Genomic DNA, 16,489 nt, shown 5'->3' on the forward strand with positions numbered 1-16,489 from the left:
TAAACAGTATTTTCCAGTGCATCATTGCAACAATGAAGAGGAGGTTGAATAAATATTTAAAAGAAAAGGAAAATTGGAAAGAATTTGATGCGGGAATCTTTAATCTGGGAAAAAGGTTGGAATGTTTGCCCTGTATGGTGGCTGGGCAGGGGTGCAACTAGGATGGGTTTCAGTTTTGGATTTTTCAGTACAATTAGCTTTTCTTTTGTTGGCTGCTGTTGGATCAGTTGTTCATCACTGCCACATTCTTGTAAAGCCTTTTCACTAGATGGTTTTGTATCTACCTTCACTCACCAAGCCAGTGAGACACAGCCACAAAGGCCACATTGTTTAACGTCAAAGACAAAGTGTGAGGCAACAGAGCATTAGGGAAAAAAGTTTTGTCTGCAGCCACACATCCCTGGTTATCATCTTGGAAGAGAAGGTTAGAGAAGGGGGTCACGCCATATGTGTAGTGATAAAAAGGATTTGCTGTTACAGCAGCAAACACTTGATGACTTCATGGCCTCTCAGTAGCTCAGATGAATTGTATTTAATGGGTTATAAATGATTAGCTTTAGCCTGAGGTACTTGTACAAACTGTGAACACACCAGCCAGTGTACACTCAACATTCTCCAGCTACCTTTACTCCCAGCTGGTGAGCCCCTTCAGGCCCCAAAGTCCATAATTCAAGAATACCACTCCTGATCTCCTCCGCTCCCTGCTGTCACACTCCACCTGTTAACATTTTTTAGCTGTAGACCATAGTGACAGCCTGTCCATTGGTGTTCCTATAAGGCACAGGCCTGCGTCTGCTTTTGCCTTTAGTCCTGTATAGGTGGATGTATAAGCGAGTAAACGACTGAGCATGTGATGTTGCTTAAGATCACAGTTCTGACGGAGAACATCCAAATGCACTTACTGCTTACTGACCATTCCCATATGCCCTTCCCCCTGGTCAGGTGGCTTGTGGTTTTGCAAACTGTATCACTTAAACTCTAACTCTACCCCTGCAGCCTTTAAATATGGCACAAAACTTAAAGCGGAACTCCGGGGCATTTGAAGCGTGTTTCCATTGCTAGAGGTTGTCAAATACTGCCAGTAGGACACAGAGAGATGCGTATCTGCGCTCCCTGTGTGAAGATCGCTCTGTCCGCACACCCTGTCATGCGAGGCTAATACGTGGTGGCTAAGGGGCAAGCGCTAACCCTTCCACGTAAAACAACAACTTGCACACTGCAGAAACGTCACACCACTTTATAACCCATCCGACAATAAAGTCACAAGCCTTACCATCAAAACCATATGCATGGTTCTCACATTACTGGCATGGGGACGTTACAAAACAACTTTATAAACAGCAATTCACTCACCGGCTGGTTGTAGGCTCGCGCATGTGAAAGCCCAAAAGAGTCGGTGGAGGATAATCCCATATACAAAACAATTATATTCTCTAGAAAAACTGCGTTCAAGTATTTAAAACATTACAACAATACATGCCCAGTAATATTGTTGTAATGTTTTAAATACTTGAATGTAGTTTTTCTAGAGAAGATAATTGTTTTGTATATGGGATTATCCTCCATCGACTCTTTTGGGCTTTCACATGCGCGAGCCTACAACCAGCCGGTGAGTGACATGCTGTTTATAAAGTTGTTTTGTAACGTCCCCATGCCAGTAATGTGAGAACCATGCATATGGTTTTGATGGTAAGGCTTGTGACTTTATTGTCGGATGGGTTATAAAGTGGTGTGACGTTTCTGCAGTGTGCAAGTTGTTGTTTTACGTGGAAGGGTTAGCGCTTGCCCCTTAGCCACCACGTATTAGCCTCGCATGACATGCTGTGCGGACAGAGCGATCTTCACACAGGGAGCACAGATCTGGACCTCTCTGTGTCCTACTAGCAGTATTTGACAACCTCTAGCAATGGAAACACGCTTCAAATGCCCCGGAGTTCCCCTTTAACATACGGTGTATAGAGAAAGGATGGAAAAGTTGTTACCCCTTTGCTTACTTCACTTTCTATAACACAATAGCTCCTTTAGTTGACTTGATATTTCCACAGTGAGGAAGCTGTTTCCTCCAGGTACTTTAGTTGTGTGGCATAAAGAATAATATGGAGAACGATGTCATGCTCTGTGTTAACTTTGAAAACACACAATACAATATGAGCCAAGTCCTCCGCCACTCTGTTGCCCAAGTGTATAATTTCGAAGCATTAAGATAAAAACCACATTGATTTGAGTTTTTTCGCCTCCAGTAGTGTCCAGCTAGTGTTTATGGATGTGAAACCACGAGGCATCTTGTCTTTAAAGTATTTCTCATGCATAAGGCGAGATGGTTTGTTGATTCTTTGCCTGTCTGAAAATGTCCACAAAGGCATCCAGTTTCCATCCCAAGTTATATGAACCAACGGGGGGATAGCTACAGTACGTGTAAAGCTGTTGCTTTGCAAGCACATATCTGAAAGACAGTGAGAATCCCTGTGCAGCCAACGGTATTTGTTACTGTGTGCTTTGCCATATTCTGTCACACTGTCAAAACATGCTCCCACATGAATGCAACTGCTCTTCTTTCTGTGGCTACTCAGTTTCAAAGCTATCTTTTGTCGGACGATTATGCATTTTTGTTTGGATTCACATGATGTAGAATCCCAATGTGCATCTCGTGAACACATTTTCATCTTTCATATAAAACAATTCCAATGAAAACAGACATTTAGTGAATGCCGTATGCTTAGAAGTTTTGGACAGAGTAAAATTCTAATCTATGATGATTCAATTTAAATTACAAGCTTTGAGGTTTTGATCTGTTAATGATGACTCTCTAAAAGCTTCTTGATTTAAAAAGAAAAAAAAAGATACATTTCTTAACCCTGCGTTGCTCATAAATTCCCATTCATCCTACAGCAAAGGATGATGGGAGCGTGGCGGTCGCCTTGGGTTACACGGCACACCTGGTCCTGATGATCTCGTGCTTCCTTCAGATCCCTCTTCGCTACCCGGTGATCCACAAAGGTTCACGCTCCTCCATCAAGGACACCATCACTGACAGGCTCACTGAGAAGGAGAGGGAGTAAGTAGACCCAGTTGCTGACATGAAAACACCAAATATCAGATGACATATTTTGAATATTCACATGGATACATACACAAATGCACTTTTAATTTTGTTTTGGTTTAATTTGTCATAAACTTGAGCCACATACAAAAATGTGGACAATTTAAAAACACATATTCTTAAAAACTATGTTCAGTCACACTTAAATAGGTTATCTGTGCACTCGTAGATGTTCTGTTAGATTTAGGTCAAGGCTCTCGGAGGGACCCATTGTTTGCCTGGACAGAATATTCTTTCAGAAGTTGTTTGGTATGGTTTGTGTCATTACCCCGCAGAATGATCCAAGTATATTGCTTGAATTATTTTTTGGAGGGATTTCTTTGAGTTTGCTTCCAAAATTTTTCCACTGATTCATGATTCCATCGACAAATACTCGCACAGAATTCCAAATGAACAAACGGATGAATAAATAATTTTTTTCTGTTGAAGTTTTGGTTTACACATTTCACTACTGGTGATTTTACTTTTACTTTACTTTACTTATAGATACTTACAGATACTTACTTACAGATAGTGGAGCCCAGAGTTCAAACTAGACACGGTGAAGCAGCTTTTAGCTGTTATGCTGCACACAACTGGAACAAACTACCAGCAGAACTGAAATCAGCCTCAACTGTAAGCACTTTTAAATCCAGGTTAAAAACATTTCTCTTTCGGTGTGCGTATGTTTTTTTTTTTTTAAATTGCTGCTTTATGCTGTTCTTTTAAATGCCTTGTCTTTATGTAAAGCACATTGAGTTGCCTGTGGTATGCCTTGCCTTGCCTTGCCTTACTTTAAATAAGGTTTAAAGAAGTGTCGGGTCTCCCATTTGATTTAAAAATAAAATGATAATTAAATAAATGATTGTCCCCAGTTGTGCGGTGCTCACTCCACAAGTGAGCTGATGGTCCCTTTGAACTCTCCCAAAAGTTTGTGTGATCTAAAGTTATAAAAAGGCTCACGTGTACAAGCAATGCCGTGACCGGCTGAAGGAGTAACAGAGCCACTGGTCTGCTTTAGGCTGACCTGAGCAGAAGGAGCAACTGTAGCAACAGTGTGAAATGACAGCGTTTTGAGACTGATGCCTTTGCTTATACCATTACCTCCATTTGTTATAGTAACTTTAAAGGTAGGGTAGGAGATCCTGGATTTTGAGTCCAGCGAAGCTGCATTTTGAAAATACACAGGTAAAAAGTCCCAACCCTTTTCTTCACTTTCCCCCCGAAGGCACGCCTCTAGAGTACATGAACGTACATGAACGTGCACGAAGGTGCACGAGCGCTGTTCTGACAGCAAGCATCGATCGTTGCCGTATTTAGTATATGATAACTATACGTTTAATAATGCTAGGTGCTAGCCAAGCTGGCTCTAGTTTAGCTTCCTGCCAAGCTTCTGGACGCGTAATTCGTTCACAGAGCAGGGTACGCGCACAGGGGGAAGGAGGGGGAGGGAGGAGCAGATTGCAGTTTGATAGACGGCATCAGAATCCAATCATTGTTAACGGTCCGTTCAGTATGATTGGATAGTGTTTTTCCTAGATTGTACATTCTAGAGGCCACTAAAACTTTTCATATTTGTGTCAAAACTTTTAATTAATTGGTTGCAATGGGGGTGTGAAGAGTATTTCAAGCAATATGTAAAAAAATGTTCCAGAAAAAGATCCCCTACCCCGCCTTTAAAGCTGTCAGGCAGGATATTCTTCTTTCTTTTCATCTGAATAGTTTTTGCTGTATCTCTCTGTGCCAACAGTCCTGATGCTTTCTGATAAGTCCGTGAACCAAATCTTGCTGCCGTTTCTCTCCAGTTTTTCTCGTTTTACTCTGGGAGAAGCTCTCGGGTCCTGTTTGTTTTTTGCTGGGCCTGCCTTCTGTTTTTAGTCGAGATTCCTCAATTTTTGTCTTTTAAGGCAACACATTCAACAGTGGAGGATGAAGGATTAAGTTTTTTTGCTGATCTGATTCATATAGGTGATGTATAAAGTCAGTTCAAACAGGTGTACCCAAGCAGGATAACCAAAAGTGTATTTCATCACATCAACAGGGGAAGGAATACTGTTTTTGTTGTTATGTCGAATGATTTTTTATTTTTTTTTCAATTAACTGCGTTTTTGCTTACCAGCAACAAACATATATTATTTCTTTGATGGCTTTGCTATTCTAAAGCTCCCACTAAAGCTGGGTTAATATTCATTAAGATTATTCATTTCATTCTGGTGAAATATTTGGATTCTGATGCACAGAAGAGAGACATTGTTTATTTATGGCAATGCAAAGGCTGTGACATGAGGTGCTGTGACCATGAACCAAGCCGTGCATTTCAGTTTTGTGGTTGAACCAAGCAGCAATAAATGCTGAGTTGTCATACATCGCAGTCCTTTGACCGGCCAGTTGAGGTTGGTTTCGACAGTGAGCCAATCCCCGTAGACCTCCAGGTAAAAATACCTTACCTGACAGCAGAGATAAACACGTTTACAGCCTGATACACAAAACAGTTTTGGTCTCGCCTGTTTTGAATTATGTTAAGCTCTAACTGTATGCTTTGTTTTGGATGCTTTGAGTGACAAGTGAGCTAAACAATGGCCGTGCCTCTGGCTGCATAAAATATCAAGATGCACATGCACAGATATTTTGAATAATCACATTTTATTGTACAATCTGGATTGTAATTTTTATTGTACTACAATCATGGCTGTAATTATTTAGATTTGATTGTGGTGACGGATAATTATTTGTTTGACAAGAAACGCACCAAAAAAAAAAAATACTTGTATGCATTACTCTCATGTAAATGGGAAGATTATGGATGATTTTGTGTGTTTATGCAAACATGTAAAGACTTCAAACCGTTTGTGTTATGATTTTGGCTTCAGCTGCACAAAGGTAAGACAAAGAAAGTTTTGCTTTGTTAGTAAAACTGTAAAATTACATTTCTAGAAACATTTGGGAAAGCGTAAACGCTTAAAAGTCAAGATGGAACCGGCAGTTCTACTTTTCAGTTTGTGAATTCATTTCTGGAGCTCAAAGGTGTCCAAGTACCAAACTTGCTTCACTTGTATTCAAGTTATCACTCTTTGCAAGCATCTTGCAAACATTGGTTGTGTGCTCTTGTCTTTTTCCATCATCAGAATTTTGCTACCTTGACAAAACAATTATATATTGTTCCATATTGTTATATATTATTACCAGCTCAACGACTTTCTGAATGAAAGTGGAAGTCTTGATAACTTTCAATCAGGCTTCAGACGTCATCACAGCACTGAAACAGCTCTGGTCAAAGTGTTAAACGACATCAGGTTGAATACTGATTCTGGTAATGTTTCAGTCCTGGTTCTGTTAGACCTCAGCGCTGTGTTTGATACTGTAGATCACAGAATCCTGTTGCACAGGCTGGAAAACTGGGTTGGACTTTCTGGAGCGGTCCTTAACTGGTTCAGGTCCTACTTAGAAGGCCGGAGTTATTTTGTTACAATTGGCAGCTATGAATCTGAGCGAGTGGCCATGACTTGTGGAGTCCTCCAGGGGTCAATTCTTGGGCCTCTTCTATTTAACTTGTATATGCTCCCTTTGGGTCAGATATTGCAGAACTTTAACATCAATTATCACAGTTATGCAGACGATACACAACTTTATGTGTCTCTGTAACGGGACGACTGCAGCCCAGCAGACGTACTGTGTCAGTGTCTGGAGGAAGTAAACACTTGGATGAGAGATCATTTTCTGCAATTAAATGAAGACAAAACTGATATTATTCTGTTTGGTAGCAAAGAGAAGAGGGTCAGCGTTGGTAAATATCTTGAGACTCGGGACCTTACAATCACTGACCAAGTTCGTAACCTCGGAGTGTTGATAGACTCAGATCTGACTTTCAGCAGCCACATCAAAGCTGTCACCAAGGCAGCTTTTTACCACCTCAGAAATATCAACAGAATTAAAGGTTTCCTCTCCCAAAAAGACCAGGAGAAACTCATCCATGCATTCATCTCCAGTAGACTCGATTACTGTAACGCTCTTTTAACTGGACTTCCCAAAAAGAGCATTAAACATCTGCAGCTCATCCAGAACGCTGCTGCTAGAGTTTTAACCCGGACTAAGAGATCTGAACACATCACACCAGTTTTAAAATCTTTACACTGGCTTCCAGTCAGTCACAGAATAGATTTTAAAGGCCTGCTGATGGTTTACAAATCCCAGAACGGTTTAGGCCCAAAATACATCTGTGATATGTTCAGAGAATATAAACCCAGCAGAGCTCTTAGATCCAAGGACTCAGGCCAGCTGGTCCAGTCCAGAGTCCAGACTAAACATGGAGAAGCAGCATTTAGCTGTTATGCTGCAAACAAGGGAACAAACTGCCAGTGGAGATTAAACTTTAACCTGGATTTAAAAATGTCTACATTTGGTGAAAGACATTTCTGTTCTCATGTGTCTATGCATGAAATCTGCACGGTATCTTTTAACTTATCTTGACTGTTGCTTGTTTTTAAATTAATTTAAATGATTTTATTTCTTTCTCTTTATATTCTTTTATGTATTTTAATGCTTCTTCCACTCCCTGCTGCAATGCTTTTATTTTATGTAAAGCACTTTGACTTGTTTGTACATGAAATGTGCTATACAAATACATTTGATTTGATTTGATTTGATATATCACAAAAGAGCATTTACTGTCACCCTCATTTGTTTTTGTATCGAAACATTTGCAGTCATGATTGTGTGTGACTCCCAAAGATTTCCGTGCCCTCATATACTTTGTCCTGCATGTTTTGCATCTGTACGTACGGATTGAGGACAGTCTCATGCTTCATGATTTAGTATGCTGTGGTTGGTCCAGTCTATTCTTGCCAGACCAGAATTTAGGAAGAACATCAAAACCGATTAAACATCTTTATCTTATATTTTTGAGCTTTCATAGCCTTTATTCTATAGTGGATGGCCAGGAAATGGGAAAATATTGAAGATAACAAAAAGCAAAGGTTCCCGGTTTGAATTAAATCTGGACTGCCGCAGCAAAGACTTAGCTTTGGTACATTTTGTGCCCCCTCAACGAGGTGAACTATAGAGACGCCCCACAGCTTCATGTCAATGTCAGGAATCTGTCGAAATCAATGGAGACATGTAAAATAATTCAGTGCTGGCAGATTTTATTGATCTGATGTATCGCGGTCAAATTACCTGCTTTGTTGTAGGTTTGTTCTCCTCGAGGCCCCATATTTAAGGTTTTGACAGACCATACATTCAAATATCTAAAGTAGGGTTTCAGTGTGTGAGCATGTGCTGCATAGCTTCGGAGGAATTATTACTGCTCAGCTAGTCTTGGGTATCACAAGTAATATATTTGGAGTTAAATGAATTTCAGGTGGTGTGTAAATAACCATGATAGGCTTAAAGTTTCAGAATGCCCGGCAAGATTGTCCCGAAAAATGTATTCAAGAGCAAACCAGAAGATAAATGGGGTGCCCTAACCCTAACCCTAATTTTTCACGTCTGTCACTTTTCTCTGATAATGAGTATGGTCAAAAAATATTTGAGCAACAAATTTTAGCAGCTCTGATCCATGACTTAATGGATGCTGGGAGTGTGTAAATCTACTTTGAAAGAACTGTTGCTCAGTGTTGGGGATGCTTTCTTGACAGGACGGGTCTATCCATGTTGGGTCCTTTAGAAAATGGGGAAATACTCCGTTCTAGCATTTAGAGAACTCATAATGGACACAGTTGAGGGATTGTGTTGGTGTATATCATAAGTAGCCCCCACCCTTGTATGTGCCAGCCAGGATACATCCAGGCATCCGTGAAAATTCTTTAAATGAAGGACTCAAAATATTTGAAGGATCCCAGACGTTGGAGTATTCCTCTGAGGGATTCAGTGACCCAGCATACTCATAATGTTGCTGTGAAGGATCCTTCTTTGACTTTGAGTATCACAGGGACGGGTTTTGTTTGCTTCCCTTGCAATGTGAACACAACATTTTCTACGCCCTGAGCTACATCTCAAAACAATATCCTGTCTTCCATTAGCTGGTAGCTGTTGTTTTCAGTCTGAGTTAAAACAGAAAATCCAGGACAACTGTTTCACAGCCTCTATAGAGCTAACCAGCTCCAATGTTTTATTGTTTTTTTTTTTTCAGTACAAGAGAACCAAAGGCATGAGTTTTTTTTTCGACTTGTGCGCTCTATTTAGGAGGTCGAATCGATGCATCTGTTACAGTCCGTGCTTTTGCATGCTTTCTTGGTGTAAAAAGTTGCCTGATTGTAACATTAGGCTGCTGGATTGTACCGTCGTCTATAGATGTCCATCCTTTATTAAAACTGAAAATTGTACCAAACTAGTTATTTTCTTTCAGACAAATGAGCAAAACACTCAATGTCTCAATGTCTGGGGCTTCAGTAGTTAGTGTGGATGATTAAATACGGAAGATCTATCAGCCACATTACAGAATAACCTCAGTTCAGATTCTTGGATTTTCAGCTGATCAAAGGTCTCATCGTTGCTCCTACATAGTTTCATCGCTAACACAGGAAGACCCATCTTGGTTATCATCTCAAGTTGTTTTGTGTTGCCATGGTTGCAGTTTACCCAGGTGTTCAGAGAGCTGAGACTGTAAATCACGCTGGCCATTTTGTGCCAGTGTCTGTATCGTGCCGCAGGCTGGTAACCACTTTGCTTCCTATATTTGCAGCGTATTGATTCAAGTCCTTTTCGTGATTAAAGAAAACTATGTTGACATAGAGCGTAGGAAGTGATAAAATGATCATCCAACCTCACCTGGGGCTTTGTCGGGGTCGCTTGTGCGAGCGATAAATTGTAGGGGAGCTGTAATTATGGCAAAGGCCAATGTAATGAAATTGCTATTTGTGTGTGTTATGGTCTTGTAACTATGCATCAAGAAGGAATGTTTAAAAAAAAACCCTGCTGTGTGATGATAATTGCATGCTTGGGATGGACATGCTGTGGTATGCTGTCGACATTCCACACATGCAAGACCCCCTCAGTAAGTGAGAAAGTTGGAGTAATGGGGAACATTTGATGCAATCAAGATGTGTTGCTAATGGCCATAGTTGCAGAAGAGAAGAGGCAAGCTTACCCTCATCAGTTCAATTCTTCACATAATGTCTGTATATACTGTAACGTTGCTAAAAATGGCTGATTATATAAGTCTGTTTTTTTAAAGTTGCCAGTGAATCTGCTGTTTTTTCAGGTAAAAATGTGGACTCACAATAATAAAGTTATTTACATGGGCAAGAAAGTATCTAAGATGTGAACCGCAGGACTGGACCAGTAACCCTCTCTATGCTTTTGTTTCTACTTACTTTTAATGTCGTCCTTTAATGCTCTCAGATCAGCTGCTTATGATCTAACTTGGCAGACAAAAAATACAACCCCTGTGTTTATCAATTTCTGCTGCATGCATAGTTAAACTCAAATGACTTCCTGTCTTCAGTGAACCTACATTGAAGGAACTGATGTTTAAATAAGCACCGACACTTTCACATCCACATATGACTTCCATATGAAGACAAACAGCTGGAAGAAAGTGTGTGTAACGAAGAGAGACCTTATCAGACAACCCAGGGATTGAGCAGCCACCTCTTTGTGTGAGCGATTATGTCTGACAACAGATGGAGAGGCTCACCGGGAGTCACTTAACACATTTCCAGTCCCTCCAAGCAGGATATTTACATCAACGTCAGGCAGCGAAAAGTTTACCCGGAGCTCACTGAACACACATGACAGTCCAACATTGCTCTTTGGTGTCCCGGAATGGGGCAAGATGCTTCGGCGAGCTTTACCCTCCATCTTCATGCTTCTGACCCCTGGGGGCCTGGTGGGCAGCACATACAAAGCAAAATTATGTGTGGGGAGATGAAAAGCAACTAGATGGGGTCTGAAAGTTTACAAAAAGGGGGTAATTAAACTGTCGGAAAGAGGTAACCAGTGGTGATAAGTGAGGTGACATCGGTTCAGTTTCTCAATGTGTGGTTGGATTACGCAGTCAGTCATGGTGAAAACTTTGGAGACGTATGCGGTTTTATTTGCGTGTTGCTTTTTTAAGCTCCGGTTAGGTAGTAATTGTTTTAACCTGGCTTATTCCCTAATGCCTGCTTCTGCAGTTTGGTGAATCTTTGTGGCGAGTTAACGAATCCTTGTAGCTGAGCCTAAGCCGCCCCATTTTGCTGCTCTGCTGCTGGGAAGTACAGCTATTGTGAGACCAGATTTGTGCTTGTTGCTATCCAACACAAAATCCTTAATGTGTAGATATAAGAGCGCTGGCTACAGTTGTGCGAGAGAATGTTCCTATGTGTCACAGTTAATTGGAGTATTACAAGCACCAGACCTTCAGCGCGGTGAGAAGAATGTGAATATAGTTCGCCCCTTTGAGTTTGGTTTATATCACTTTTGCCCTTCCCACCTGTGGAAAGGAATAATGACTGCCTCTTTTCAACTTCTAACAGATTTTACCACAGGAAAACCAGTCACGGCCTGTGTTGATCTGAACTTTGATACACTTCTAAACATGGATCAGAGTTTGAAACTGACCTTGTGATGAGAATGTTTGACAGGAAGGTGGGGAAGATGACTAAGCTGCTTGGCACTTGGCACGATTTGGCCTTTTTAGAATCACAGAATTGACATCCTCCTGGTCAGAGATGTTCCCTGCAATCAGAGATCTCTAACAACATGTTGCACCCACATTGGCTCATGTGGAGAGCTCCGTTCCAATGTTTCTGATTGCATGGGGGAGAAAATACGGAGATGCGATCCAGATGTCCAGCATGTGATTAAGACCAGAACCCAGCCATTACAAATCAAGAACTGCCTCATATACTCGGTCGAAAGTATTGAAGAAAATTTGAAAAAAAAAAAAAAAAAAAAGAAAATGTCTATATCACCAGCAAAAAGGAAAATTGATGAAAGGGGGATTTACAGATTTCTACTTGGTTCAAACACAAAAGAAACTGTCAGTGGAGGTGGTGAGTGCCACATGAATGCCTGAGGAGAAACCTGTTAGCCCCAAGGTGCTTGAGAGGTTTCATGTCTCTTACTGTGGGCCAGGTGCACAGAAGAGGAGGGGGAAATGTGCACAGTCGAGTCATAATGCATATAATTGCACATTAATGATGACAAAAAGCACTGTGCCAGTCAAGCACAGTTAAGAGTTAACAGTTTGGGGTTTTAAATTCCATTTTAGTTGATTTAGTATCCGTACACAAGTGAAGAGTTCACCCAAATTAAACCACACATGAAGAAACAACAACAATCCAAAACTATTCTTTGTTATTTTTACGTGCTATAAGTCAAAGCCAAAGTGTCCTGAGATTTCTGCTCCCAGAGCAGTGCTGCACTGTGTGCACATCAGTGGAGGCCAAGTTTTTGTACCTGACCATCATTTTTCCCTCTAATTTTGTTGATGTCCAGCATTAAATAATTATGTTGTGTCCACTTATGACATATGGGTTTGATCAAGATAATCTTGTTTTATATTTTGTCTATGTTGCATCGGTCTTGTTGAAAGAATGAAAACTAATTGAAACAACAAGACCGATTTGAGTAAAACTCATGAAATCTATACTGGTTCATTCAACAACTGATGTAAAACTAGTTCTATCCACCAAATTAAATTAAGACCCAGCCCTAGTTGGTAAATGTATTGAACCCTAATGAATTATGTTTACCCAACCCAAACAATTGAATCGGATGCAACTGAATTGCTCAATGCTAAAATGAAACCATATCATCGTGTGGAAATGTGTTCCATGTTTTTAATAGCCTATTCATCATATTATTATTTCTTGATTTACTCACAACCAACAAGAATTAATCACTTTACAAACCTAAACTCAAGGCTTTTGTTTAGCAAGGATATGTCTTTATAGTCAGTAAAACATGTGTGTTATTTTTCTTTTTTTTCTTTATTTTTGAGTCTTCCCCATTTTCTAACATGAAATATTAGAAAAAGATTTTCTAATATGAGATATTAGAAAATCCAATTATTTGTTGTTTCAGATTGATATGCACGTGTTTAATGGTGGTTTGGTTGCATAGTCATTGTACTTTTCATAAAGGAGATGGGTGGGTTGATGAGCTTGAGAAGCCAGTAGATTTAAATCAAATTTGAAAATGGCAGTTATTTAAGTCTTTGTGTCGACTACAAAGCCTCTCTGGGACTGGACAGAATGTTTACTTGTCTTTTGAGGTTTTCAGCCAAGTCGCTCAAGGACAATGGCAGTAATGGTATGTTTATAATAGCTCAGAAGAAGTAAGGGAGTCTCCTCTAGGTTGACAGGTTAGTTCTATAAGCAGCCCTTCATCTTGGGATCCTGCTGTCGTGTGGTCTATTCAAGCGGTCTTTTAGCATTCTTCATTTAAAAGATAACTAGAAGCATCTGTGTTGAATAGCTTCCTGAAAGATGCTGTAGAGTGAAAGCAGTGGCCCACTTTATAGTATTGTAACTAAGTTCTTTGGTAGGAAAGAAATTTATTTAAAAATGCACCTTTTGGGGCACGGTTTAGCTCAACGGGTTGAGCTGGGGGGCCATGTGCAGAGGCTGTAGTTCCTCGAAAAGAAGCCGACCTGAGTTTGACTCCCAGCCTGGGGCCCTTTGCTTCGTGTCTTCCCCCGACTCTCTGTCCCCTTAATTGACAGCTCATTTCAATTAAAGGAAACTAGTGCCCAAGAGACCTTTAAAAAAACCCTAACCTAACCCTTTATTGCCATAGTAAGAGGTACCGGTGGTCGGTCATTTCTTCGGGCCAGATTTAAGTGTCTCTAAATTTATAGGATTTAGGAAATTTACGAAAGATTTTGAACAGTCACGCATGGTCCAAATAGGATGAATCCTGACTACTTTCTTATGATTAACCTGTGATTTTTCTGTGATGCTTTTACTTTAGTAAAATGTCACAATTTGTTGTATGTATCTCCACTACATTTGAGACTGATATGTGGTGGCAAGCAGGCCACGGCTAATTGGGAATAGGTGATCCCATGGCTTTTCCTACAGTTTAAGTTAATCTCTCAAAAGCTACTTGATGGATTTCCAGCAGCTTAATCCTCATATTTGTATTCTCTTTAGCTTTAACATTTATAGCTCAGGGACCTATTTGCGTCATAAAGGCAGGAACTTTAGTTTGGTTAGCTTGTTGGCTTTTTAGATACAAACTTTTCTGCGCAAATCTACAATCGATTTCTACCCCAAAAGTGTAATGGTTCCACACGTTTTCTGAAATGATTTAACACAAAATTTGCCTTCAACTGACTTTTAGCAAGAATCTGAATTTGTTCTACTCTAACTTTAGTTTAGCTACTTGTTATACTTGTATACCTAACTTACTGTTAAGATGATATTAGTACCGAAGACTCAAATTTGTTAAATCACTTATTTTATTTATTTTTTTCGGTTTGGCCAGTGCATACTATGAAGGATGCGGGGCAAGTTAAGCGCCTCCTCTCTATCTCTGCTCATCATTACAACAAAAGGAGGAAAACAAACGCGAGGAGTGAAAGAGAGTGCAGGCTTTGGGAGCTGGGGTCAGCAGACCTCTGGATATTCTTAAGAGCTGTGATGAAAACCCGGCTTGACAGAGCGAGCAGCCGCCACATCACTCAGGAGACACTTTTACTGCATACACCAAAATGGTGAAATGATTATGCCGGGGTCTTAAGTGCAGGAACAGTCATTAAAATAGCTTTCAATGACAGATGCTCAGTGTAATAATTTCTCAGATCTTGAAAATTACAGCTCATGTGATTTATATTTGGGAACGCAGCCTTCAAAGTTTTGACAATTGCAAGGCAGGTGTTTTGTTTTTTGAATATTTTTTTTGCTTTTTTCTTTCTCTTTTTAAGGCAGCTCAGATGATTTACGGTCCCATGCCAATAGAAATTGCGCATTGAAGACATTGTGAAACTCAGAACCAGCGCTCACTACCATTACAGAAAGGGGCGTTAGCACTGACCGAGCTTAGGCTCCAGCTTATGAGGCATAACTGTTGTTTTGCACATTTGGATTATTAATTAAAGTGTCTAAACAGGCAAGCCAACACATATGGCGCTCTTAGCCTCTGTATACATTACACCAGGTCATTCAGTCACTAGAAGCCTTCCCACCGTATTGTCATTACCACAGCGAAGCCAAGCTCGACCACCCACCCTCATAGCTGTGTCCTCCTTTAAACTCTTCCATTTTATACAAATGACCCAAGAGGGAAGACAGAGGAATCCAGTATAGAAGATGCCTAAATATTTTTTATTTAGAGAGTTTTCACTCTCTGACCCTGTTGCTTTGAACCTTCCAAAGACTGCTTTTAACAGGGGTGTCCGCAGAGACAATGGCTAATTTAAGAGAAAAGAAACCCAGCCAAGATGGACTCGGCACCCAACATTTTGGCTCTGTCATTGTTCTGAAACGCCAGAAAGCCATGATGGTTTTAAACAAACAGACTGTGTACAAAGCAAAATGCTTTAACCAAAGCCTTGGGTTGGTTGTAACTTCACCTTTTCTCTTTGCACAAATAGCTCACAAATGTGGCCGTTTAACTAGAAGCTATAAAAGACATCATGGGCTGCTGACACCTGCTAGAAGGCCCCTGGGCCCAGTCCGTGCACACGGTGTAGACAGTGGTGGTCGATTAACCAAAGATGAAAGAATTATTACTCGGCCTGCTATTAAACGATCCCTCAAGAAATAACAGACAGGGCAAGGAGGGATCTTAAAACGACCTGGACAGGAAGACGCGGCAGGGAATGTCCTATTGCTTCATTTCATCGTTGGAGCTGCCTGTTTATTGGTTGTTCCCTCCTTTTAGTGAGAGTCCCTGCCTTATATTTTAAGGTTGTCTGTGTGGATAGCTGATGTCTCGACCCTGCAGTTAAAAATCTGGCAAGCTGGGGGTGTTCATATTTTCACTCATAAAGACGGGGGACTTTCCTATGAGGCGCTGCTTTTGTTTATTTTTACAGTGTCACGGCTCCACACTTATTAATTATATAATTTTGCGAGTTCACGTAGAGACAGGACTCGCACGTTAACCGTCCTGCGGTGGATACTCTGAGGGAAGATGAGAGAGAGAGAGAGAGAGGAGGGCAATCTTTCTTTGAGGGAGGAAGAGAAGTGACAGATTTTCTTCTGCTCTCAAATCACTGTCATTTTCTTTTCACTTCTTTGTGTGGTGCGTGCCGAGTCGAATATTAGCTAAATGAAAACAGATTTTATGTCTCAGCAATCAGTCTTTTGAATAGACCTGAAAGTGAGTGGGTGTGTTGATTATTGTGCCTGTCATATACAGTTTGCTATGTTAGTTTCGCAGACACGGCCCTTCATCAGAGGGGAGCAGGAGAGGGATGGGCTGACGGAGGAAATGGCTTGTTTAAGGAAAGTGTAGAAACGCGTGGAGGACGGCTCAGATAGA

The 16,489-nt window shown here is 40.7% G+C and overlaps 1 protein-coding gene across 1 annotated transcript in view; it reads left to right on the plus strand.

Moving 5' to 3' along the window:
* The window catches only part of uvrag (UV radiation resistance associated gene), a 95,652-nt gene that overhangs the window by 34,154 nt on the left and 45,009 nt on the right, over positions 1-16,489 (plus strand). The window contains exon 12 of the mRNA XM_075486475.1: positions 2,890-3,055. Within this exon, the coding sequence (XP_075342590.1) occupies positions 2,890-3,055 (166 nt within the window). The remainder of the gene's footprint in view (positions 1-2,889; positions 3,056-16,489) is intronic.

Source organism: Odontesthes bonariensis, chromosome 16 (assembly GCF_027942865.1).
Source record: "Odontesthes bonariensis isolate fOdoBon6 chromosome 16, fOdoBon6.hap1, whole genome shotgun sequence".
Taxonomy (NCBI): Eukaryota; Metazoa; Chordata; class Actinopteri; order Atheriniformes; family Atherinopsidae; genus Odontesthes; species Odontesthes bonariensis.